The 25,167-nt window shown below is 44.8% G+C and overlaps 1 protein-coding gene across 1 annotated transcript; it reads right to left on the bottom strand.

Moving 5' to 3' along the window:
• Positions 1-8,186: 8,186 nt before the first annotated feature.
• Positions 8,187-23,176, bottom strand: LOC119401908 (uncharacterized). The gene is made up of 9 exons (XM_037668915.2): positions 23,089-23,176; positions 20,198-20,244; positions 19,874-19,921; positions 19,239-19,274; positions 17,991-18,093; positions 17,002-17,156; positions 9,896-9,949; positions 9,246-9,281; positions 8,187-8,335 (listed from the first exon to the last, which is right to left on the bottom strand). The coding sequence occupies exons 1-9, from the start codon at positions 23,147-23,149 to the stop codon at positions 8,288-8,290; spliced, it is 588 nt and encodes a 195-aa protein (XP_037524843.1). The 5' UTR covers positions 23,150-23,176; the 3' UTR covers positions 8,187-8,287.
• Positions 23,177-25,167: the final 1,991 nt, after the last annotated feature.

Here is a 25,167-nt window from a genome sequence, read left to right as displayed (position 1 = left end):
CTTTTGGCCCGCGTCTCGCGCCTCTCAGAGTAGCCGCCGCAGGGCGGTGAGACGCCGGTAAGACGCCATTGGCTCAAGTATGGCGTCCGCGCCGCAGTAGACGTCGCAGATGTCCTCCTCCTAAAGCGGACAAAACGTGCATCAAGGCACCCTAATACCTCTCATGGAACGCGCTCTCGCATGCTGATACGCTGCGGCAGCGCCGCTTCCACCACTGTCGGCTGCCGGGTATCCAACTAGAAATAACTGACAAGCAAAACATTCCTTTCATGACGTCATTGGTGAGGCCACCAGATAGAGGGAAATGGCACGAAACCGAGAGGAGGAGGGTTGCCGCAGAAGCTCTCTTTCCCCACTTCGCATGCAAGAGGAATGTGTTTGTGCTCTCTTGCAGGTCCACTGGCCGCTAGAGCGGCGCGGCCATTCGTTAAATTTAGTTAAACATTTTAAAATTTTGTTCATGTGTTGTTAAGTGCACAAATTAAAGCTGACCGATTTCTCAATAAGACGAAACTCGATTAATTAAGTAAAATTTAAAACTTTTTTTTTAATAACACGTTTCGTACTAAAAAACAGAGACATACACGTAGTGTAAAAGTGTCTACCTGCAAAAGCAGCTTTAATTTACAACTTCAATATGCACATAATGAGCAAACGTTGAACCCAGAATATCCGAACCAATGCGAAAATTCTTAACAATCACGAGCAGGCCACGTCCTACTTGGCTCAACCAGGCCTGTCATGACGGCGCAAATATTTTTCTTAGAGAACCTGAGTACCAAACAAGACAGAAGTTCAGGGAAACATGGAGGCTTGAAGCGATGAGAAATAGTTGAAAAGGGTATGCCGCTGGAGTAAATGTTTCGGCAAGTTGACTTGTCTTCGTCCGGGCAGCAGCATTTCCTTGACGAAGAAAAGACGACTTGTGAAAGCCTTGGCTACAGCGACATTCTCTGTTAAACGATTTCTCAATGCATCAGTGAGCCCATTACATGTACTCGTATTTCAGTGACAGTATTAGGAACAAAAGACCCACAAAGTTTCAAACTGGCTACATTTATTTTCATGAGCAGGAAGGAGCCCATAATTGCTTCACATCATTTGAACTACATGCCAAAAGTAAAAGATGAACAAAGTTTGTAGGCGAACCAACACGCATTCAAGCCGTTCATTAAACGTATTTTGCCAGCAGCAGGTAGACTGTCGTCATGACGAATTAGTCTAGCCATACTGCGCTTATGGCAGTCCAGTCAGGCTTGCAGAGAACTGCGTTTACTCATGTGCTCGTGCGAGATGAATACCTGCTCAAATAATGGACCTAAATACGTGCGCTCACCCTTTGTGACTCGGAAAGCTGAAGAACCTTCGCAGAACTGGAAATCCCTGGGTTAACACACCACAGAGCCTCGCAAAACATGAGATGGCCCGACATCTTCGTCAAATGCATGGTTGACCTGCTCGACGTGGCTCATTGCGGCTTCCGTTCGCTACACGCTACCTCAAATGTCTTGTCTTTTCCTTATCCATACTTGGCAAGCCAACCGAGCGAGATAACCGTGCGCGACCCAACTTCTGATATCGCAGAGCGAGTGGCAAGGGTGAGCGGAGGCAAGCGCTACGAACCCAAGTTAACGACTTCCCGCGCTTAGCCAGATTTGTAATTCACAAAATAAGAAATAAAAAAGACAAATAAACAAAAGCATAATTCTTTACAGTTCATCGGAATTTCTATATTTGTAAGAACTCGTGAGAGACAATAAATGCGAACATCCCCACAACTAGAGTGTACTAGAACAGGGGAGTGCTCGGAACGAGCTTCGAAAAGTGAAGCCCAAACAGGGTCAATCCGTTTGCAGCGCTGCGATCGGTAGTCTGCAGTGTGTCGTCGTTTAAAAGTTGCGCGGGGCTCCGCCGAAATGGTGCAGGGGTAGAATGCCCGTTTCGCACTCAAAAGGCCCGGGTTCGAATCGCAGTTGTAGATGGTGGGTTCTTATTCTTAGTGTCGCCTTTTATAGCTGTATTGGTTTTCCTTTGTTTCTTAAAACTAGCTTCATTTGCTACGTGTTGGTTCAAAAAGTAACGCAAAATGTGAAGTAAAATAGAAGAAACTTGACAGTGAGCGCAGTTATTTGCAGCGCCACACCCGGGATTGACCAAGAACGTAAAGTATCGCCTCCGAGATTTCGCGAATACGACACTCGAAACGAAATTTCACAATTTGCATTGCTTTTTGTAGCGTTCCTTCAAGCGTTCTGTTACTGAAAAGTGATCCCTGCATCACAGATGCGGTTTAGCGTTTAATTTCAGTTGTCACTGCAGTCGCATGTACTCCACAACTGAGCCCATTTCTTTGCGTTATTTCGCTGCTCTGCTTGCATGTATCTTGGCTGTACAGTTCTTAGTGGGGGCTCTCTGCACGATGTCATGCTTCGTCATGTTTTTCGATGGTAAGAGCAGGGCTAACTCATCATCGCAAGGCATTTTACTGGCATTTATTGCGTTGACTGAAAGCAAAATATTGTAATGTGATATACAACGTGGCGATTTCCGTACAACCCCAGCTGCCTTGAGAAACTCCTCTGCTTTCAAGGATTCATGCATGGCCACAAAGGAACAGCCAAGGGCATGTAAACGTGTCCGAAGGCCTAACCTAACCTAACAACGTTGAAAGGACGCTAAACAGAAAAGGAAGTTCAGTTGATTTGGTAAGTCAGATTCAGAAATATCCAGGAAATGTATTTAACAGTGCGTGACGACAGGCAAGTAAAAAAAAAAAACGTTTTATCGAATGACTCAGGCGTTCTTGCTCGACACCACTTTTCTATGACGTCTTGACGATCTGACGTCATATGTTGGAGAGAATGCAAATTTCGGTAGCACTGACGCACCACATTGTATTGTAGAGAAACCAAGTTTGGCATGTGCAAGCAGAATGAACTTTCGTACCTTCAGACAAGTTGAAGGGCATTACAAACAGAAGCTGGAGCTTTGAAGCCATACCTAGCCGCGGGCTCCAGCTTGTGCTACTACGTGAACTGGTACACACTAGAAAAGAGCGCCTTCGATGGTCATGCGCGGTGCTGCCTCTGACAACTGCGAGGTGCCAGCGCCACCTCGCTGTCTTCAGAGGCACAGGTGACACTATCGTGAACCGTTTGTTCATGTCCTACGAACGAACAAGTGATCAGTACTAGTTGTATGAATTCACCAAATTGAGGAGTGCCGAATGTTAAGTAATGTACATTGCACAGCCTTAAAGATAATGGGAACCAGGCCATACTGAGAGGTCTCCGGAGGAAAGCCGTACGTGAATAATTGGTCTTCTGGGTTTGAAGCTTCTACGAAATGCATTCCAACAGTGGTAGCGCTTGACGGCAACAGACTTATGTTTCATCCAGCTGCTTGGCTGAAATGAGCAATCCTATTTCGCCCCTCATCCCAAACCTGGTAATGGGTGAATTGCTAGAGGACTTGAACCCGAGGCTCACGTTTCGATGTCAAAGTCTCAATATATGCGGCATAGCATTTGTAGAAGTCATGCTTAGGGCAGCAAGTTCTTCTGGAGGTCCCAGACTGCAGAAATCTGAGCTAGAGAACTTTGTGGCAGCTAGAAAACTAAAAGCGAGTGCCTTTAAGTCCTTAAAGCTAGTCATTGTTTTCGTCTGTTGGCGACAGAAGACAAACGCCTGCCATGACATCACGTTGAAACTGCATAGATACCGAATTACGACAATACGCGTACCCGCAACATGGAGATGCCTCAAAATCCGGTTCTCACCTACAGGTAAGATTTTGATTTCGAATAGACATGAGCTGAAGTCTCTGCCAGAACGTACTCCAAAAGCTTGACAAGCCTTCTTCAATACGAATACGCATATAAAGATTGTAAAGCTGTGAAGGAGGTGTTGAAGACGATAATATCAGCATCACAGTGACTATCTTCACGATATATCGTCTCCACTAGCATTAGCCTGTACGCCCTTCATTATTAAGGGTATGTAACCTTCGCGAAAGCATTCACAGACGCGGTTCGCTTGACCAGCGGCTCAAAAATGAGCAATGTACCTCGTAGGCTCGTTTTGTGACGCATATGCCGTTGGTCTTTAGTTTTCTTTTGCTGTTTTTCATGTTTTCCTTGCTATTTCTTGGAATGAAAGAATTTTCAGCTGTGAAAGAAAGAAACAATATAAGACGATGGGCGCGCAAACGTCACGACGCTGTTCATCGTAGCAGTCCACCTGTAAAAAATGGAACGCATCTCCTCGAAGTGAATGGTGACGAGTGGCCGAAGCTATGTCCTAAGGTCCATAATGTCTACTTTGTAGTCACTGACTAGTATAAAGGGTTTGTGCTTGTGGGAGTTTTATATTGTTCTGTCACAATTATGATTGATAAAATTCTATTGTTAAACCTTTTTCAGGGGATTTTACACAGTGCTGTGGGCACGGACACCACACAACGGACAGGCCTAGACCCTAAGGTGCTTCACCCCTAAAAAAGTCAACAGTCTCTCTCCAAGGGCGAAGCAATGTATGCGATAGCAAGAAAGTGGAATGTCACACGAGGAACGAGAAACAGCTCGATACTCGCAGCGCGCCATTGAAGCACAAATGACGCCCGAAAGAAGCACTGGTATACACAGCGCGAACTAACAACTGTCACAGTTGTTACGTCTTTGTGCTTGAGCAACGCGCTGTAAGTGTCGACAATGGAGAATCAGACGCTCTTACATATTTCTTTTTCTTTTAAACTTTTGCGCGTGGAGTGACCCTCTGCATCTCTTACCACAGGGGGGCGTCTGACGCAAGGTGTGCCCGGTGTTCCTTTTTTGTTCCTTTTGTTTTTGTAGAATAGAAGCTGACGTATGGTGAACGAGTTAAAGGTTGTGTTGAGAAGACGCATCGTAGATGAGGGAAGTGCAAAGGCAGTCAAAGGTGAGCAGTGGCGGAGGTGGTGGTTGTTGCTATGACTGCTCGGCGGGGAGTTCTAGTTCCAGGAGGCGTTGCTTGAATGAACGTCAGGAATGCCAAGCCGGAAGAAGACATTGTTCGTGGTGCGAGTCTGCGGTGGCCTGGGTGTGCGGCGGAATGCCGCAGGCCAGTAGAGCTCATCCAACCATGGTTGCCAGGTACCGGAGGCGGTGACGGTTAGCCGTAAGGAAGAGAAATGGTAGAAAAGGTTACGGAAAAGTTTATGCAAAACAGTAAGCGAAAAAAGGAATATAAAAAGGAAAACCGAGTGAAGTGATTGGTGGTAAGTAAAGAATGCAATGTATGGAAGTACCAGGGATGCTTTAAGGAGTGGTAGTATTGATGCCAGTGCTTTTCATGCGGAGGTTTCCTCGCTTTGTTTGGCTTAAGGCACATGCAAAACATAAGCATGGACGTATGCGGAAGTGGTAGGAAGGATGCAGGAGAATGAAGTGTGGTTGAGATGTTGGGAAGTCTATGAGGCATCCGGGTAATGTTGGCGATGTGGCGGAGCCGTTATAGCTGTCGAATCTTTCATTTTAGAAACAAGCTGTAGCAAGAAAGTGCGGGAGCGTTTGGATTTCAGGAGGGCAGGGTAATGAGAACGCAATATTGATGTTGTGTCTGGTAAGGGGAGCCGATCTGAGATGCGTTACGTAAGAGGGCAATCGTTGACATAATGTTCTTCATCCGTGCATGGGGACCCGCATGCACAGGTTTTTGTAGTAGTGATGTTGAAGCGCTTGAGATAGTATTGAAAGTGTCCGTGGCCTGTTGGTAAGTGTGTGAGCGCTCTGTTAGGAGGAAACCAATGAGGAATTTGGAAGATGCTTGCGATCAAATGGAAAAGTGAAGTTTGCGGGCCCTCGTTTTGCCGATGTGAATGCGTATGGAGGTGAACAGTTCTGTGAAAAAGTTTTTTATTCAGTGTGTGGAGCGCTTGACGTGGCGTACGAATCCAGAAATCCGACCTGACGACGCACCTCTGTCAGCAATATCGTTGCCTAAGTTGCTGGTATGACTGGCGACGTGAAACAGGTGAATATCGAAATTGGAGAGGTGTATATGAAAAAGATTGCGCTTAACGTCTATGATTCTGGTATCAATGTCATTGGTGCTAGCAGTGCTCATTAGTAAAGATTAACTTTCAGTGTATATGTGGATCGTTGTTGGTGGATGGAGGGTGTAAATAAATTTAGTGCCTCTGCGAATGCTGAGACCTCTGCGTCCGCGCTGGAAGCATTTTCTAAGCGAAATTTCCCTAGGGCAATTATTGTGCAGTGATATGTGAATGCTACGTAGGCTGCACTTGCAATGTCATTTAGAAAGGAACCATCTGTGTATACGTGAGTGGCTGGAATTAAGGATGGGATGTTAGCTATGGATGGAGTGAGTTTAGCATAGTGAAATGTGCACTGAGTGGCCGGGTGAGTTTGGAAGGAATCAGGCGGGTACTGAACAGTCGTGGCATGGAAAGAAAGGACGCCGGAATGAGCAGTTTGCTTGAGTACGAAGAGGCAGAATTCCGCGCTCAGCCTATCTAGTGTTAGTGTAATTGAGGGGGATGTTAGAGATGACCTGTAACGAAGAAGTGCGTGCCGTGTAGAATGCTGCTGTTATTGATATAAGTATGGTACGTTGAGCGGATAGCACGCGGGCTGTTAAAAATCATGTCTGGAATGTCGGCCACCACGCGGGGGATGCAAAAGTGAGGGATGGGGAAAGTACTTGTGTGTAAATGCGGGATATGAGGGCGTCGTCTAGTCTGTTTTATCATGAGTGAACGGCACGTTTGGCTCGGTTTTGCAAAGGCTATGCACATAGTGTTTAATTAAAGCATTATTGATGCAGCACTAAAAGACAGAGACCAAGAAGGAACATTCACACAGGTCATTCACACGAGTCAGCGCTCGTCCTGTGTGAATGTTTCTTCTTAGTCTCGTCTTTTAGCGCTGCATCAAGAATGCACTTGTATCAACTAGCTCAACTTTCTATCCTGTTTTATTTAAAGGTAGGTTTTTTTCGCCTCCTTGTTTGTGTTGTCGAACTACGGTGGCGGCTAAGTAGCTTCGATCCTGGCAAGCTTCCGATCTTATGCAAGCTTCTTTAGAACGTGCTAATCTGGCATCCCTTTGTGTTTCAGCAGGCAATTTTGTCTTTGCTTGACATTTCGCAGCAACGGACGCTGTCGTGCGGACGAACAAGGACCTGTTTGTCTGCAAACAGGTGCGCCCGCTCCCGGCTCTTTCACCTCGCAGCGCGAGGAGCCGGAGAGGTGGAGAGACGAGCCGTAGTACTTGTGTACTATCGAAATAAAGAGCGAAATGAGCAAGGGTTGCCTTTTGATTATCAAATGCGTGAAACTCCACCAGCGTTCGCAGTCGACTTGTGTGCGATTGCAGCGTCCCAACAAAATTTCAACTTCCGTTGCCTCAAGGCTATTGCGACGCCAAGAAGGACGATGGGAGGCGTGGAATACTACACCTTTCGCTTTAAAACATAGCCTGCTGGCGTTTTGTGCAAGTCAGTCTTGGAACGCTGCGTTGGCGCAGTCGACAGGATAAAAACTGCCCAAAACTGTTTTCATGCGGTACATCTTTACGCCAGCGTTAGATTTCGAATTGCGTTTTTTTTTCAGATGAAGCCAAGTACACTCCGGCAGAATGATTGATTATATGCACTGATAAGCTTAACTTTTCGCAACGTCTACACCGCTTCTACAGAGAAAAAGTGCAAATATGAACAGTCGGTTATGATGTATGGATGAAATATTTATTCAATGTTTCAGTGTTTTCTGTTACGGTAATTCTCACCACCTTTATGAAATGTAACTTGAACCCAGGTGATACACAAGAAAGGTAAATGATATTTCACATATAAGGCAAGAGCCATAGCATCAGGTTCTACTTATGGCACGTGTTCGACTTCGAAACTCCAGGAGAGTTTACTTTCGACCGCGATTATTTATTTTCGGGAAACATACAGTGGATTTATTCGTGTGGCTTCGGTGGCGTTTTCCTGTAGACGCCAAGTGTCCTTTTGTCGCTGCTTGATTTCATGTTGGATGCGGGCCGGTCGTAATTTTTACATGGCTCGTACGACAGCTTCTTCTGAGCACCGTAGACCCCGTCCCACGTGCGACACGCCATTTTAAAATGCATCCAGCAATCGATAATAATCAAAGATTGCAAAAACGATGAGAACAACAAATTGTTGCTTTTTGTGCAGTTTATTTAGTTTTGCGACATATGGGTGTGGTTGCAGCTGTGCAGGACGCAATGTGTTGCGCGTTCTTCGAGCGTCTGGTCGCACCTTTCTCAATACTCCGGAAACGGAAGGATTGGTATGATGCTAAAGTAGACGCACTGAAACGAAGGTGATAGTTAATTGCAGTGCTTGAGCCATCGAAAGAAACAAAGCGACTGTGTATCACGTAGGCCTTAATTATATATTGTCATATGGGTTAATACCTCTATGTTTCTATTGAGTGTTCTTTGCCCCCAAATGGAATTTCGCATACAGTTATACGTGAGTTATGCTTCGTATAGAACATACCACATTCGAAATGCGTATTAGGCACATCCAAGGCAAGTTCTTTTGGAAATTTTTATCGCAAAGCCAACTGTGACATCCATGACTGACCAACAGTTAATGAATTAGGAATTTGTGTAATAGTAGCCGTCCACTTGATGAGCGAATCGTCTCTAAAGCAGCCGTGTTCGGTGACTTTAAAGTCACCGAGTTACTGTCAGAATGACATCATGACAAATAAAACGCATAGATAGAGGGGCCCTCGTTTTCCTTACTTACGACTAAGGGGCGTGACTGCCCTTGTCAAGAGTGCCATATAAGTAGTTCTCAAAACTATTGACAAATGCTCACTTAGTTACGTTTTCCTTATTTATATACTTTTCTGGTCTCAGTAATAAAAAATGAGCAGGAAGAGTACAGGTTCACATTATTACACTACTGGTGCTAGTACGCAAGTTATCTCACCTTACATTTATTTTAGATAGTTCATGTGAAGCAAGAACTATGATTATTTAGCTTGAACGCCTTTGATAATAATACAATCTAAATACTTCTAGAATAAAAGTTTTTGTAGTTGACCTCACTTCCCTAAAACACTCGAAAAATTACGATGAAACGCAACAAAATCTAGAGTTGCTACGTCTAGTAAGCTCTAGGATTGAAGAACTAATTTTGAAACACGGTGCTTTAAATGACACCTCTATTCTCATTCTCGACCTGGTAGAAAGAAGAAGGTCGACTCACCCTTATCAGGTTAATCAGATCAACAAAAGTTTGCCACTGCAGAAATAGAATATTTGAGGCATGAACAAAACAAGTAATATTTTGCCAAAGTTCTAGCGCTCAAACACAAACAATCACAGACCACCAATATTTGAAAGAAACACGCGCAACTATTTTCTGAATGGAATCGCCCGTATAACTAAGGCAGGCATAATTAAAGAACGTCAAGCTGCAAACCTGAAATTTGGGTTGCACGTTTTATACCTCAAATTTTCTGCGAAATGCAGAGTGAAGCCTAAGTGATAGCGATAGAAGAAATGTTTTAGAATAATTGATGAGGAAAAAATCCCCATTCTCTCGCCATTTATTTTTGTCCTACTTCTTGTTAAGGTAAACAGAGCACTTTCAGAAATAGCAGGCTGATTCATTTTTTTCTGACAGGTGTGGTGCGTATATTTTCGATAGATTACACAACCCCCATTACTGTGGCTATCGCGAGTGGGCGGAAATGTAAGGTGTACGTATTACAGAATATATAAAAGCTGCAGTTGCCGAAGTTCATGCGCTGCGGAGTGGACTTAGTCATGAGGCTGCTTCAGTGATGAATAAGTTTACTTTAACTAATAAAAAACAATGATCAGGGACCGGAGAAAATATGTCGTCATACTTACAGTGAGGCTGTCTCCTTCCATGCAGAGGTTTGCGATCTTATTGCGCTCAGCGCACTGTGAAATAAGAAACACGCACACACACATCGATTATCCATTGGCGCTGCACATTATAAGTTCAGCCTATTTACAGGGAGCACGAATTGCCGTTCTTTTGAGAGGTCACATTTAAACCGACAACATACCCTTCTTCATACGCGCGATATAATTGTATAGGTAAAATTCTATTACCTCCTTCAGCTGTCCTTACATGCAATGAATTTTCCCTAGGTTGGAAAAGATTACGTGTTTCAAGGACTTATGACGTATTCACCGCTCAATAAATTTTCGCACATTTCGACATGAGATTTAATCAAACCTGACGATGCTTACGGCTCCGCCATAATAGGGATGGTAAAATCGATGAACGATTAATCGATTAAAGGTCTACAATTAATCGATTAATCATAATCGATTTGTGCCTTTCGATTAATCGAATTAACCGATTAAAACTATTCGATTAATCGATTACGGCATCCCCCACTCCCACCCCCAACCTCGCCCCTTGGCCGGAGCGGATGACTGCGAGGCGCGCTATCCTGAGACGCAGACCCTAAACGCTATCCTTAGACGCAGGAAGTTGCAAAGCCGAATACAACTACTTTTACAGCGAAAGCTGTTATGAGATCATTTCACCGGCCGTTTTTGGCGCCGTAGTTGTCCGCCGCCGCCGCCGCTGCCGCCGCCGCCGGTGTCCGTAACCAGTATCGCTCGAAATAAGAAAAAAAAAACGAAAGAAAAAAATTCCAGGATGGAATGAGGTTCGAACCTGGGCCCTCTGCGTGGGAGCCCAGTATTCAACCTCTGAGCCATGCTGGTGCTTGAAACTACTTTGCAAAAAGGTCCTAGACAGGCTTCATGTCGGGAAGGAACCACATTAGCATATGCAATATAGCGTGGTAGAAGAGTAAAATAAGCACCAAGAGTCGCACAACGCGAATTCTTAACCAGGCGTCACACAATGCGAATTGCGCACCGAGTACGTTGTTGAATGCTTCCAACCCATTACAAAGGACTCTGCCATAATTCTTCATCGTCATCAGGCACAGCATCAACAAAGTGCGCATAATGCCCTACATGCGTATAGCAGGTACCAACGCTCTCCGTAGAATGACGAAAAATGGCACAGTGCCTGCTGCCCTACTTCTCAAAAATTACAATGATTTATAGCGTAGTGGGTTCCTCGCAAGTGCACTTGTATTGGTTGCCAAGGAAGCCCATAAGCGCATGATCCACTTCCTCGGGGTCTCAGTAAAATTACACTGATTTATAACGTAGTGGGTTCCTCGCAAGTGCACTTGTATTGGTTGCCAAGGAAGCCCATGAGGGCATGATCCATTTACTTGAGGTCTCAGTAAAGTTCTTCACCCCACCCCGTCTCTCTCCCACGGCAACGTATGTTATACAGCATGACGGGAGAGGGAAATAGCGACGGGGCGTCACCCAATGCAAATTGCATAGCTTGTGGGCCGTTTAAAGATTCCAACCCATTACAAACGGTTGAGCCATAATTCTTCATCGTCATCAGTCGTCGCGTCAACAAAGTGCACATAATAAGTGCACACCAGCTAACGCCTTACAGACGTGTAGCTGGTGCCTCGCTTCTCCGCAGAATGACGAATAATGGCTTTGTAGGTGCTTCACAACTTCACAAAAATTGTGATTTATGGCGTAGTGGGTACCTTTCTAGTGTACTTGTATTAGCAGCCCCAGGAGAGGATACAACGGGCTCTAGAAACGCCGCTCTTCCAGCTTTCGCTGTGACTGTGCTGCGGTTTCAGCGCAGGCCTGGCGTTTTTTTTTTCTGGTTCTATTTGGGATGCCGTCGATCGCGCACTTCTACGCAATTGCGTTGCACTGGAGTACGATCCGATGAACTGAATGCCTTCTCAGTTCAAGACATACTATAGTAACCCTGTAGTCGATCGCCACACCAATCCGAACCCACTTGAGACTTGGCACAGCATGCGAACTAGCCTAGATCATGTGTTTGACGTTCCAATGGAGTATATGCCAATTCCTGCAACGTCAGTAGCATCCGAGCGTCTTTTTTCGCATGCTGGATGTGTGGCGACCTAAAGGAGGTGTCGGTTGTCGCCCGAGCATCTCGGGCAACTGACAATTCTTCGCTCAGTAGAAAAACGCATGGGCTTCGGAGCAGCAACCCCATGAAACAAAACAAAAGGGGACTGTTGAGAAAGTAAGCAGCACGTGGATTCGCCAACTTTCAAAAGAGAAGCTTATTCTTTTCTGTAAATTTCACACGTGCCAGCGCATAGTCTTGTAGCTTATTTTGTTCGTGTTTGTTTTTTTCCGCGCCGTTTCATCGTGTTGCCGCATAAACGCGTGTCTGCTTACATTTGGTAAACGAGTAGTTTTCGTCACCTGTAGTGTCAATCGCAACTTTCTTTATATTTTATTCAACCCTCAGATTTTACTCGTTTCTTGTGTAAGTGCGGCATTGTAATATGCGCTGCTTATTTACTCACTGGTTCTTAGTGCCGTTCTGTTTTACTCTTTAGCAAATAAAATATTGTTTACCAATGAAACAGAGAGAGAAAATGTATTATAAGGCATAGAGGGTGGCCTGAGCTAGTACGCCCCTGCCTGCTACTCTGCACCGGGGAAAACGCAACGGGGCAAAAAGAGTGATGAAGTACGATGATGGGGAGATGATTAGGTAATCCGTATATACATAATAAGACACGTTTGCTAGCGTAAAGAGGACAACGACGCTAGTAACCATCTTTTATTTGCTGTATACCAACTAGCCCAACTGTCCGTCTTACAGGGTATATATACCATTTTCATAATTGTTGAGCTAACTTTCCTACGATGCAGTCATCCCAATTAATGACAGCTAGTCACTTCTTCAAACAGAGTGTTCAAGCGTGGTTTGCTTGCGCTGGGACGCGGAAAGTGTAAACTCGGCTCTCTTGACACGAACATGCATAATAGACAAACGCCAGCCCGTGCAACTACGACCTCGTCTTCTCTTGAAGCACGAAAGTTGCTGCCATTAGTTTAGAGAAAATGTAGTGCAGGAATGCGCACTCGCGAATTGTGAAATGGGTCCTATAGACCCTTTATGTAATCCGCAACTTTACGCGTCGGTTTACCGAACGTCTAGCATCCGGTGCATTATTATTGAAGAAGTGACCTTGTAGCACTTCGTAATACTGTATGGTCGCATATTTAGGGAGAAATACAGCTTTCAGCTAGAGGCCCTTATCTTCTGCTGTGACAAGAAAGGACAGTCGCGCAATTTATGTTGTAATGTCTGGTACACTAGATAGCGCTCACAGTTCAGGATGTACGCACAATTGAAAAGGTGTGAGCGGCGCCGTGTTAAGGCAAAGATCAGGTGAAACCTGCGGAGTATACTGGCGCAGCTGCTGTTTTTTCTAGCCGGAAGGCAGAAACTCATGTCACTCTATTTCCCGCAATATTAATTACAACTAACAGACAACAATGCCAAGGAAAGTATACAGGATGGTATTTGTAATAATTGGGATATCAATGTGAAGAAAGTAAAGTGGACGAAATGGTAACTTGCCGCCGGCAGGGACTGAACTTGCGACCTTCGAATAACGCGTCCGATGCTCTACCACTAAGCTACGGCGGCGGTCATACCCCGTCCACTTCATAGCGTACACAGGTGCATTTAAACCTAGGAATGTTAGCGCCGATCACAGCCATGGCGGCGAGTGTGGAACACACTTTTTCTGCCTTTTGGCGTCACGTAGCAGGTGACCTTTTTTTAACGAGCTGGCAGCTGACCAATAATCCCTCTCATACTACCTGAAGGCACCAAGTCTGCCAGAACGAGACCCTCGCTATGAATGAGGGAAAGAAGGTGACTTTTAAGGGCTCGTTTTAGGGGCGAAGCTCCTTAAGGCGGCACCCGTTCGTCCCTCGTAGTCGTAGTCGTAGTCCGTAACCAGTCTTACGCTTTGACCTCCAAGGTGGTGCCGGTGGGAGATTTTTCCTGTGCGTTGTTGAACAATAAAAAATTCGCAGCGGTAGCTAAAAGCCGACTTCTTCTGTCTCTCATTCCCATTAGCAGCCATTCTTTACCTCCAAGGTAGTGCCTGGTGAGATTTCTCCTGTGCGTGATTAATCAATAACAATTTTGTTCAAAACGCTGTTGATTGATGAAATAAACCAACGAAAGACGCCAGATGTTTTGTAAAAGCAAAACGGAAGAACGCCAGATGTTTCTAAAGCAAGAGGAAAAGACGCCAGCTGCTTAACGAAAGACGCCAGATGTTTTCTAAAGCAATGGTTTTCTAAACAATGAAAATTCACAGCGTACATGTAAAATTAAAGTGAGCTGCAAGTCGTCATAACTAATCGAACCTTTAGTATAAACGCGCCCTATCTCACGTCGGTGATGATGTACTGGGCAGAATTCACGGAAGATTCACGGTTTACCGATGAACCTCCGCAGCTTCGCCCACTCATCATTCACTCCGTGGATATGCTGTGATTTTTTTTTCTTTGTCATACACCCTTAACCTCCCCTATACTTTCCTTCGCATTATTGTCTGTTAGTTCTAATTAATATTGTGTCTAACAAAGAAAAACGAGCTCCTAAAAGTAATTTGAAGGTCGCAGGTTCGGTCCCTTCCGGCGACAAGTTATCTTTCCGTCCACTTCACTTTCTTCAGGTTTATATCCCAATTATTACTAATAACACCCCCTATACTTTTTCTTGGCTATATTGTCTCTTAGTTCTAATTAATATTTTGTCTAACAAAGAAAAACGAGCCTCTAAATCTCATCTTCTTTCCTTCTATTTGCCGCAGTTGCCTGTACGGATGGTCTGTTTGAGGCCAGTATGTTTCTGTGTAATCTCTGCATAGGTGTCCTCAAGAAAAAGATCGCGTCAGTTCGCAATTATTGTATTATATAGGGCTTCCACAATATCTAACCGACAAACCGAGAAAATATGACTTGCTTACTAGAGCGAGCGTCTTATTTCATTTCTCATCGTCTCTCTTTTACCTTTCTCGGGATTTTCTCACCCTCCGCCACACTGCATGTTTCAACTGCGACTTTTCAACCAGTGTGGTCCCCGAACGCGCCTCCCGTTTCGATGAGCTCGAGTAGGCAGGCTTCGAGAAAATGCGACCTGCTGCCGAATAGTCCAGGGATGATAGCCACAGAAGCTTGAATCCGCGACATCAACCAACGACGACGCTCCCCTTGTGTCCAGTGTGCGAAAGTGTGAATTTTCGCACACTGCACACAAGGGGCCCGTCGTCGACACTTTCGAAAGTGGGAATTTTGGATCGTCAGCGCGTCTAATGCAAAGATTTGGGCCCATATTAAACACGAACGATGCCTCTCAAACAAAGAGATATCGGTTTTAAAGCACCCATTGAAAATGTCGATTAATTGATTAATCGATTAAAAGATTCCACCGAAAACAATTAATCGATTAAAGGCTAAATCGATTAACGATTAATCGATTAAAAATTTTAATCGACCATCCCTACGCCATAAGCCTGAGCTTATTACTCCGCCTGCTAAGCTCCTATGAGGTAGTAAGTATCAGAGTGAAGTTCAGTCTTTTCGCCAAATATATCTGGGTCTGTAACCTTTATGTAGGACGCATACACCGCCTAACCGTGTTGAAACCACGGTGATACTCTCAACTGAATGGTCCTCTTTCGCTGCTTCCATTTTAAGAACGAATCTGTTACTCATTTTGTATTTTCTGCTCGCTGTATATCCACGATGCTTTCCTGGACGGATGAATAACCGGTAACCAAAAAAATTACACCATCTCCCGCTAAAGGGGACCATGAGGCGATGCGAAGCCGGAGCACTTGCACGATCGTGTTCCGTTGGCGTTCGTTGGGCATGCTACCGACCCCGCGTCGTGGAACGCGAAGAGGGACGCTACGCGCGTCGTATCTTCCATCTAGCCTGACCGTTAATTCTCACAGGGCGAGCGAGGAACGCGGTCGACAGGCGGGCGAGAGGGGGCAGCGTAGGAGAGGAGAGAGAAGGGGAGGGAACGCGCATGCGCTCGAGCTCATCGCGGCGTTGCGCAGGAGAGAATTTCGGCATGTCTAGCACGCGTTTCAGAGGAAGAGTGGAAATGGGAAGGGGAGAGGGAAGGGGAGAGGGAAAGTGGGGAGGGAAAGTAGATAGGGGAAGGGGAGAGGGTGAGGGGAGAGTGAAAGTGCAGAGGGAAAGTGGAGAGAGGAAGGGGAGAGGGAAAGTGGGAGGGTGAGTGGAGGGGAGGTGTGTGGAGAGGGTATGCGCATGCGCAGTAAGGGTGGTCACGCCGCACACCACCACCACCGGATTGAGCTCCGCCTTAAGATACTTCGCATCTAAAAGAGACGCGTACACACAGCGCTTACGTGTCCCCTATTTTGTGCTCTGTGGTCATCGCGATCTGTGTTCGCCAGTGCAACAAACCAACTGGTCCGATATCCAACATTTAGAGGTTAATTGCAGTTCGATGTACTGGTCAAAACGCGCTTTGTTGTTAACTACGATGTTAAATTCACTACAAATAATAAGTTTTCTGCAAAAAAGTTGAACTAAGATGCTCTGATACGGCGAAGTAAGTTGAAAGCATTAAGGCATTGGTTCCTAGCAAAATATCGAACCATGGAGACTTCTGAATCAAGCATACCAATTTTTTTTTCTCAGAAATTTGAATGTCCTTTCATGACTGTTCGTGCTGCCAAGAATTCACGTAAGGCCAAGTAGGAGAGAGACACACGCAGGGTTTTCTACTTGTCCTTACGTGAGTTCTTGGCAGCGCGAACAGTCATGAAGTTTTACCAACTAGCTCCCTCAAAAGCTTTACTTGGGTGTCCTTTGCAGCTTTACGCGATTCTCAGATAAATAATACTGTTGTACCTTTAATAAGGAGAATCTTCACGTCAAACAGATCAACGAAACTTCCGAAAAAGTTTTCGGGCAGGGGAAAGCTGAAGCATGACTTCCGTACTACTGCGCAACAAAAAAGACACGGACAACAGAGAAGGAGAGACACCCAGCGGAGCATGAGCTTTGCTGGAACCGTTAACAGTAATCTGTCTCACCTTCCCCAGGCCGTTGACATCAGGAACACTCAAAGTAACCGGAGCGTCGCAGGTCACTGTCACCATAGCCAAGTACTCCTCGCATGTGTAGTTGTACAGATACCTCGGAAGAGCGTATCCGTTGGAACACCACTGCACAATGAATTCTGTAACAGCTGGAAAAAAGTGTAAGCAATGAGGATAAAACAAGACGTTGACTAGTTCGAGCCCGGCAGTATTAGAACTTCCGCCAAACATTTCTCGGTCTGCAACCTTACATTACGATAAAGAAGGAATAAAGATTAGATTAAATCAACAAGCCAGGGCAGCCACCGGATCGCATCCTCAAATATAAGAACCCAGGAGAATCGCCACCGCGCAACGGAGCCCTCTGAGTAGACTTAAGTTTCAGATACGGCAATGGCTACCGAATCCTGGGCATGGATGTTCTCGTTAGCTGAGACTTATGATCAAGCGAGTGGGAGGCGAAATGGAAGGCTGAAATGGGCGGTAACGTAAGCCATTTCAGCGTCTGTATATGAGCGCTAATATTTTACATTGGTTCGCACAAGTGGCCGTTTTACTCAACGAACCGCAATGTCCTCGATCTTGTGTACGCAACAGTAGCGCTTTTCATGACATATGGTTTCCTTCCTCTACGCGCAGCTTTCTTTCTTTTTTTTTCAATTGTGATAACCGCTGCATCAAAACATTTCTTAAACATTGCACGGGAGGGATTTCGCTGCATATGCAAGTTGTGCAATCTCTCGGCTGCACCCGCACACCCTCTGTATTTGAACGAGAAAAAGGACAAGAATAACGGCTCACGAATAAATCCACGTACACTCTCAGCAATGTATACTAAAGACCCACCGAAGCATTCTCGTAAAATGTCAGTGTCGTGACCCAAAGCGCGTATGGGCTCTCCGGAAATTTCAGCATTGTGCATCTCCACCCACTAAACTCTTATCGACAGTTTTTTTTTCTTTTATGGGCGCTCGTGAACGTACAGTAACTTTGGTTGCGGTCTTCTTCGGGGAGAGTTGCCGCCACGGAAGTGTCGAGCGCCATTGTCAGGGCGAGGACCTTGTAATTAACGTCGTAGTTGGTGCACTGCAAGTAAGCGTGGAATAAAGCGATCATTGCTCACAATTAGCTACACCTAATGCTTTAGCGGGGTCAGCAAGAAATAGTGCCAATGTGCAGGATTTTTATATACAGCTAACGTTAGTATATTGCTGGTTGTCTATTTATTTATTTACTCTAATACATTACCAATCAAAACAGGCAAATAAGCAGGAAGTGCACACACATAAAGATGCACAATAAAATCTATAAAGGGGTAAAAATAGAATACATTGGCCATAAATTAAAGTGAAGTAACAGCACGAAAATAGTCTACAAGAAATTGTGAATTGTCACTAAAGAAATAAGCTGTGTGTTTTATGCGACATTTATGCGAAGTGAGACGCGTGTGTTAAAGGTATTACTGCAAATCAGCAGCACTCGGAACTTGAAGCGTTATAAAGAGTGCTTGAGACAATTACAAGTCTGTACTCTACTTGTTCTCCGTGAGACACGTCACTGCTTTCAAGTATTGACAGGAAATTATTGCACTAATACAGCTAGTAATGCATGTAGGTAAACAGTTCCATTGACAAACCATCCGTGAAACAAAAAAGATTTGGCGTATAAAAACTAGCATTAAAAAAGCTACACCCATCCGTAAGAGAAGGCGACGCAAATATTGGCAGTTATACCATACCATGCTGCGCCATTTCCGCCATTAGATGGTTTGCGTCATTGTACACAGCTCTTTTTTTAAACGTGGCAACAGATTCCTGGGCACAATCTCAAATACACGCCGGAAGTGTTCCCTCACTCCCAATAATAAATGCCAGTTATTGATGATATGTTGGAATGCGTCAAAATGTCAGGCGTGGAATACCTCTTTATCTGAATTGGACATCTGCGTCTGGTCTAGTTAGGATTAAACGTGACGTGTTACTTTCATACCGCTCTAAGTCACTAGAATTGGGAGTGTGCTAAGGCTGTTTAACGAATACATTTGCTTGAGAAAGACTACAAATTTGCAACTTCAAGCTTAACACGTACGCATCACTGTCTTTCCGAAACAATTGGTATCAAATCTTAGGTGGAGGGCACGATTACTTTCAAAGGGAGGCCTCATTTCGTCGAGGGAGTGTCTGCGTCTATGAGGAAGCAGATAAAGATTATCAGAGTTCATTAGCACTTACGTTGATTTGTTCGCGCACTTTCTCCGTGTCGTTTTCCTGAAAGAACAAGAGGTACGTGTGTGGTCATGTTGCTGTGCAAAACTCGGTGTAACGTGCCTTTGCAACCAAGAAAATATCACATTAGTATAATGTACGATAGTCCACGAAGGCAAAGCTTATCTTCTCGCGCAACAGTTAACTAAACAAGCGAGACCGTGCTGGTGCGCTGAAAATTCTTATTCGATGAACGAAGTAGTGGTAAACATTCAAAGCGAGAAAGAGAACCGACCGAACAGGCGCACGAAGAATGTATGAAGCCTTATGAAGACAGCATGCGTTGTATAGTTTGCGTACAATTCAAGTTCATTTTTGCTATGACACCTTTCGGAATCGCCTATTTGGTGATCGTTCTTCAGTACAAGTAAGCATAAAGCTAACCCCAGTCACGATTAGATATCATGTGAACATTGAGAAAACTACGACATGCACAATGCTATATGAGCTACTGTTAAAAAATAGGCAATACACCTCATTTGACCACACACTCCTGGGTAGCTTTTCTTTCATTATGTCTAGAGTTTTTCGCGCTCTTGATCCTGTTTTTAGACGGTGAAAAAAATTTTTTTTTGCTGCGGGAAATGAAGGGGTTGACTTACATTGTATGGCGTGCAGATGTCGAGAGGCTGTTCATCGTAGCAGTGAGTCTGGTATGCAAAAAATAAAAAAAAGGTAAGCAGTCTTTCTTCAAGCTAGAATTGGAAATAAGTTTTGCCAGCGCTATTGAAATGCAGAACTAAGTGATGATACGAAAAGGGCTGGGCTCTACCTTAGATTCCGGTATGCGCAGTACATGCGCACTGTGCGATACAGCAATGTGCGCGCACAATTAGCTTTGATGCGAATATATTCCACCCATCATCATACACACGACGTACATTTTGAAGCAAGCTGACGTACTGTACATACATGAAACGGCTTACCGTGTCAGCTGTTAGGAAGTCAGGCACAGTGATGGTAGTGCAGGGCGCTGCACAGAAAAGGGAAATATCCGATGAGGAGTAAAGTTACCACATTTGCAGCGTAGCAGAATTACCGTAGTGAATATAAACGAAAGAAGGGACATCTAAGGGTTCGTTTTTCTTTGTTAGGCTCAACCTTAATGAAAACCAACACAAAATGAAGCCAAGGAAAGTATAGGGGACGTTATATGTAGTAATTATGATGTAAATGTGAAGGAATTGAAGTGGACAAAAAGACAACATGCCCCCGGCAGGGATCGAATCTGCAACCTTCGCATAACGCGTTCGATCCTCCACCAATTGAGCTACAACGGCGGTCGTCCTCTCGTTCAATTTATCGGGCATATCTATGCATGTTAACCTGGGAGTGTTAGTCAGCGCAGCTCATAGCCATGACGGAGAGTGTGGAACACTTTTTTTGCCTGCTGGTGTCGCGGAGCACGTGACTTTTATACGAGCTTGCAGCTGACCAATAATCCTTTAAGAATAAGTCACTTAGGAACGCACACACTGGGTACACAGCGTGGGATATGATCATTTTTGTCATTTCTTATAGCAGTACAGAAGCTGCCACTGAAAGGAGACTTACCAAGCAAAGAGAGGCTTGTTTATTTACTGGAGGCACATTTCAATGACCCCGTTTATTTATAATTACGAACAGCATCAAACCCAGGAAGTTAGATGCGCAACTTATTAACGTGTATCTCCTATACGTCTTGGGCGTGGAAGTTAGCAGTGCTTTTCGAGAGTGTCGCAAAAACAGTTATTCTAGTGCCGATTTCCAAAATTTTTAATATTTATCTCAAGCAATGTATTAAGTAAGAGAATATTTTTGAAAACGCCTGACGTAATGCGCAGGGTGTGCGCTTGGTCCCCACCTGCCACTAGTTACCTTACTTTTGTTACTTTCGCTTCCACTTATCTGCTTTTTTTAACGCATAACGCTTAAATTCTCACAAGCTTTCCCTGGCTCCATTGTCTGCTACCTTATATAATTGTAATTTGCGATAAGCTCAATCTCTCAAGTTCCCCTGTATATCTCGCTGATTTCGAACACAGTTATTTTAAAGCAATTTCGATAAATATTTCGGCATTTCGTGCGACAATGTTGGTAATAGGGAAGGGGCGATTTCATTTACAGCATACCAAAATCATTCGCAAGGTTTGTAAAACTGCAAGATTAGAAAATTTAAGCATCCCGTGAACGCATGATTTCATCTTCATTAAAGTGAACGAGCGCAGCGCACACTGAGGTTTGTGACATTATTAAGCTGCCACGTGGAAAGGCTTCACAGAGTATATACGATGACATACGGCGGTTAATGGCGCAAGGCCCAGTGTTTGCCTAAGAGCGTTAAGAAAACAGAGAGTGATTAATGACAGTGTAAAATGGCTGTATAAAGGTAGAAAATCCTGCGCACTAAAAATGCGTAACACATACACAATTAATGAAACCCTGACTGTGAAATGTGTTCGATGAAATAAAACGGTGTCGTGGGTGACATATACGAAAAGTTGAAACAATACTAGGCCACTACTGCCTCGCAATAACCGTTGCAAAGCAAGGGCCGCAGTGCGTTTGAAATATGGTTGGCCCGTACACTATAAAACAAAAAAAAGTCCTTTGACTCCTTTCGGAGGGTCCTGACTTGCCACGTAAATGACTCTCTTTAAAGAGGCACGTGAACTCTTTTTGTAGATCACTGTACTCTCTTCTAAGAGTCGTGTGACCCACAAGAGAGTCAACGTGCCTCTTTAAAGAGAGTCATATACGTGGCATGTCAGGACTCCACGAAAGGAGTAGCACATTGTCTTTTTGTTTCTTAGAATGCAGCAACGTTCTCCTTAAAAGGGTGTGCTACCAATCCCCGTGCAAATGACTTTCAATGTGGCGGCGTCTTTTAGGAAGTTTTCTGAGAGTATCTACGAAAATCAGGCGTCTAAGATGCTTTGTTTCTGAGGAATCCGTATGGCTTTCCTTGTGGCTTCGTGCTACAAACGGGTGGTTGTCTATTTTTCTTTTCTTAACCTCTCCGCCACCTTGCGGAATTCCGCAGAATTGATATGCAAAATCAGCAGTGACCTGAAGAATACTGGTTGTTCCTGAATTTCTCTACTTTTGGTGTCCGTGGCTTCGAACGCTCACTAACGTTACACCCGTCTAAATTCCCAATGATTCGTTCTTATTGAATTGCACCGTGGTAATAATCTATGCCCACATGCGCACTGATTGTAAATACTTGCATTTACAACACAAAGTGTTCTTTAAAAAATCGACCGATTTGCGAAGTCACATACCCTTCTTAAAGCAAAATGCCGCCATTTAGGAAAGAAAAAGAGAAAAGAAATGTGATGGTCCGCCGCTGCAGTGAGTGCTGAACCATCAAATCTGGCAGCTCGATTCGTATCCTCTAGCATCAAATTTCCCGTTAATGAAGTTTGATGAAAGTCGTACATGCACTCTACGCAATTCCCGGTATGTCTACAAACTATGAGAGACTTTTCTTAGTCTGGAGACACTTATTTACCTAATACCTTTAGAGCTAACAGTACATTGGGCTCAGCGAGTTATTTGTCGACATTGTCATTATGTAGTGCAGATGCTTTTCCGTGAGTGGCGCGCCTCTAAAGTAACTCTTAAGGAAGCTAGGGTTCTACAGCGCGACTGGACGCGGACGGAGAGGAACACGCAAACACACACACTCCATCCGCGTCCAGTCGGGCTGTAGAAACTTGGCATGAATAACCAACTAGCCCGCCAACGCAAATTGGTCAATTTCATTTCTTAAGAAAGGTTCGCTCTCCAAAAATAACCGCTAAAACACCCCCATCGTCACAGCGACAGCACTTACCAGTTCCTGCTTCTGCCGCGGCCAGAAGCGAGGCAATAGCTATAAGAATGTAGGCTACCATGTCGACTGCTACGCGAGTGAATGCCACTGATTCAACGGCTTGGATGCAACAGCGTTCCTTTTATAGGTCGCCGGAACGCAAAAGTCATGCACACCTGTAGACCATTCCGCGCGTGGAAAGGCACATGGGCCGTCTGTTGCACGCGTTATAACCAATGCGCGTGTTGACAGGACAGCTTGGAATGCTTGCGAGACCTATGCAAGGGTATTCAAAGGAACAAATGCCTACGCCATGCGGCAGGATGCTATGTGACGAGGAAGTAGAACAGCCTGCCGTTCTGCCGGATGTCCTGCAGCTGAAGAGGTACGTCAGGTAGGAATGATGGACGTGTTCTTGCTACAGGGGAACGTACCGCCGCCACGTGCCTGCTAAACTTAGTCTTCCCAATGACAGTCTGTTGTAGCCTTCGACTTTCACAGATACACCTTTTTCCTTTCATAGAAAGGAAAAGGGTATATTTTAAGGCGAGAGGCTTAGATGCACATTAAACACGAAAATGGACCGTTGGCGGCGGCGTCAATCTGAGTGATTAAAAAAATCATCGTCACGTGATGACATCATCAGATGACGTCCTAATGGCGTCACAGACTGCCAAAAAAAAAGCGGAATGCGTTCTCAGATCTCCGCTTCCTTAGTTTATTTAAAGAAATTGGAATTTGTCGTTGATATGTTTTGATGCAAGGCATCAAAATATATGAACGTGTACATAAGGGTGAACGGTATCACTTTGATCACAAGCAACGTTTTACTGAACAGCACAGCCTCGACGCGCACCGTTTTCTTGGGCGATTAGAAGTGATAGCATTGCGCAAAGACGCACATGAAAAGTTCCATTACACATAAAATATGAAAGGCACCTCAGCATTTCGTTTCGAATGCCAAAGTCGGCCTACTTCCGCAAAATTTCAAATATCCACGTGAGAACGAGACAAGGCAAATTGTTCGGGGTACTCGTTTCTTTGTCAGACACCACTTATACTGCAACAGACAATTATGCTAAAAAAAGTAAAGACGAAATTGTTTGTTGTTTTTAACTGCAGTGTAGTAGTTATGACCTAAACTGAATTGAATTGAAAGTGACGGGAAAATACCTCGACCGTTTCTGGGGCCCGAACTCACAACCTTTGAATTACGTGTTCGACGCTCTACCGATTGAGCTAGTACGGCGGATGTTCCCCTCACTAACGTAGCCAGGGGGTGGAGTTCAAGCCTACCCCCACCCCCCCCAAGCCCCCGGAATTTTTCAATTTTGCATGTGTATATACGTATACACGCACACATACAGACGCCCGCACCACCATGCATACAGAATGGTTGAACTTCCCCTCTCCTCCGCGAAAAAGTTTCTGGCTATGCTACTGGTTCTCTCGTCCACTATTTCGGCCATTTCTGTGCCTGTGATCCCTGGGAGTGTTAGTCAGCGCCACTCGTAGCTAAGGCGGAGAGTGTGGAACATTGTTTTTGCCAGAGGAAAGAAGGGGAATTCTGAGCGCTCATTTTTCTTTGCTAGACGCAGCATTAATCAGAGTGTAGGGGATGCTATTTCGTAGTAAAGGATATGAATGTGAAGAAAATAAAGTGGACGAAATGATAACTTGCCGCCGGAAGGGACCGAACCTGCGACGTTCGAATAACTCATCCGATGCTCTACCACTGAGCTACGGTGGCGGTCATCCTCCCGTCCACTTTATTGGGCATATATATGTGCATTTAAACCTAAGAGTGTTAGTCAGCGCCGCCAGTAGCCATGACGGCGAATGTGGAACTCTTTTTCTGCCTGCTGGCGTCATGAAACACGTGACGCCGATTTTTTTGTCAGAGGGCGTTACGTAGCGCATGATCCTTGAACGAGGAGGATGCTGACACAGGAACCTTCGCATGCTGCCTAAATGGATCAAGTCTCCAGGGACAAAGCCCTTAGGTAACTTTTCTTGTTTGATGACGCATCTAAGGCTTTCGGCTTAATATAAAGTGGATAGACATGCACGTGCCTTTTGTCAAGAAGAACCCACTCTCGG

This window comes from Rhipicephalus sanguineus, chromosome 8 (genome assembly GCF_013339695.2).
Source record: "Rhipicephalus sanguineus isolate Rsan-2018 chromosome 8, BIME_Rsan_1.4, whole genome shotgun sequence".
Classification (NCBI taxonomy): Eukaryota; Metazoa; Arthropoda; class Arachnida; order Ixodida; family Ixodidae; genus Rhipicephalus; species Rhipicephalus sanguineus.
This window is presented reverse-complemented; position numbering and strand designations above follow the sequence as displayed.

Coding starts and splice junctions, on each gene's coding strand:
- LOC119401908 (XM_037668915.2), bottom strand. CDS start 23,149: ATGGTAGCCTACATTCTTATAGCTATTGCCTCGCTTCTGGCCGCGGCA. Junction 17,157..17,990: donor AGACCGCAACCAAAGTTACT/GTACGTTCACGA, acceptor ACTTTTTTCCAG/CTGTTACAGAATTCATTGTG. Junction 9,950..17,001: donor ATGTCAACGGCCTGGGGAAG/GTGAGACAGATT, acceptor CTTATTTCACAG/TGCGCTGAGCGCAATAAGAT.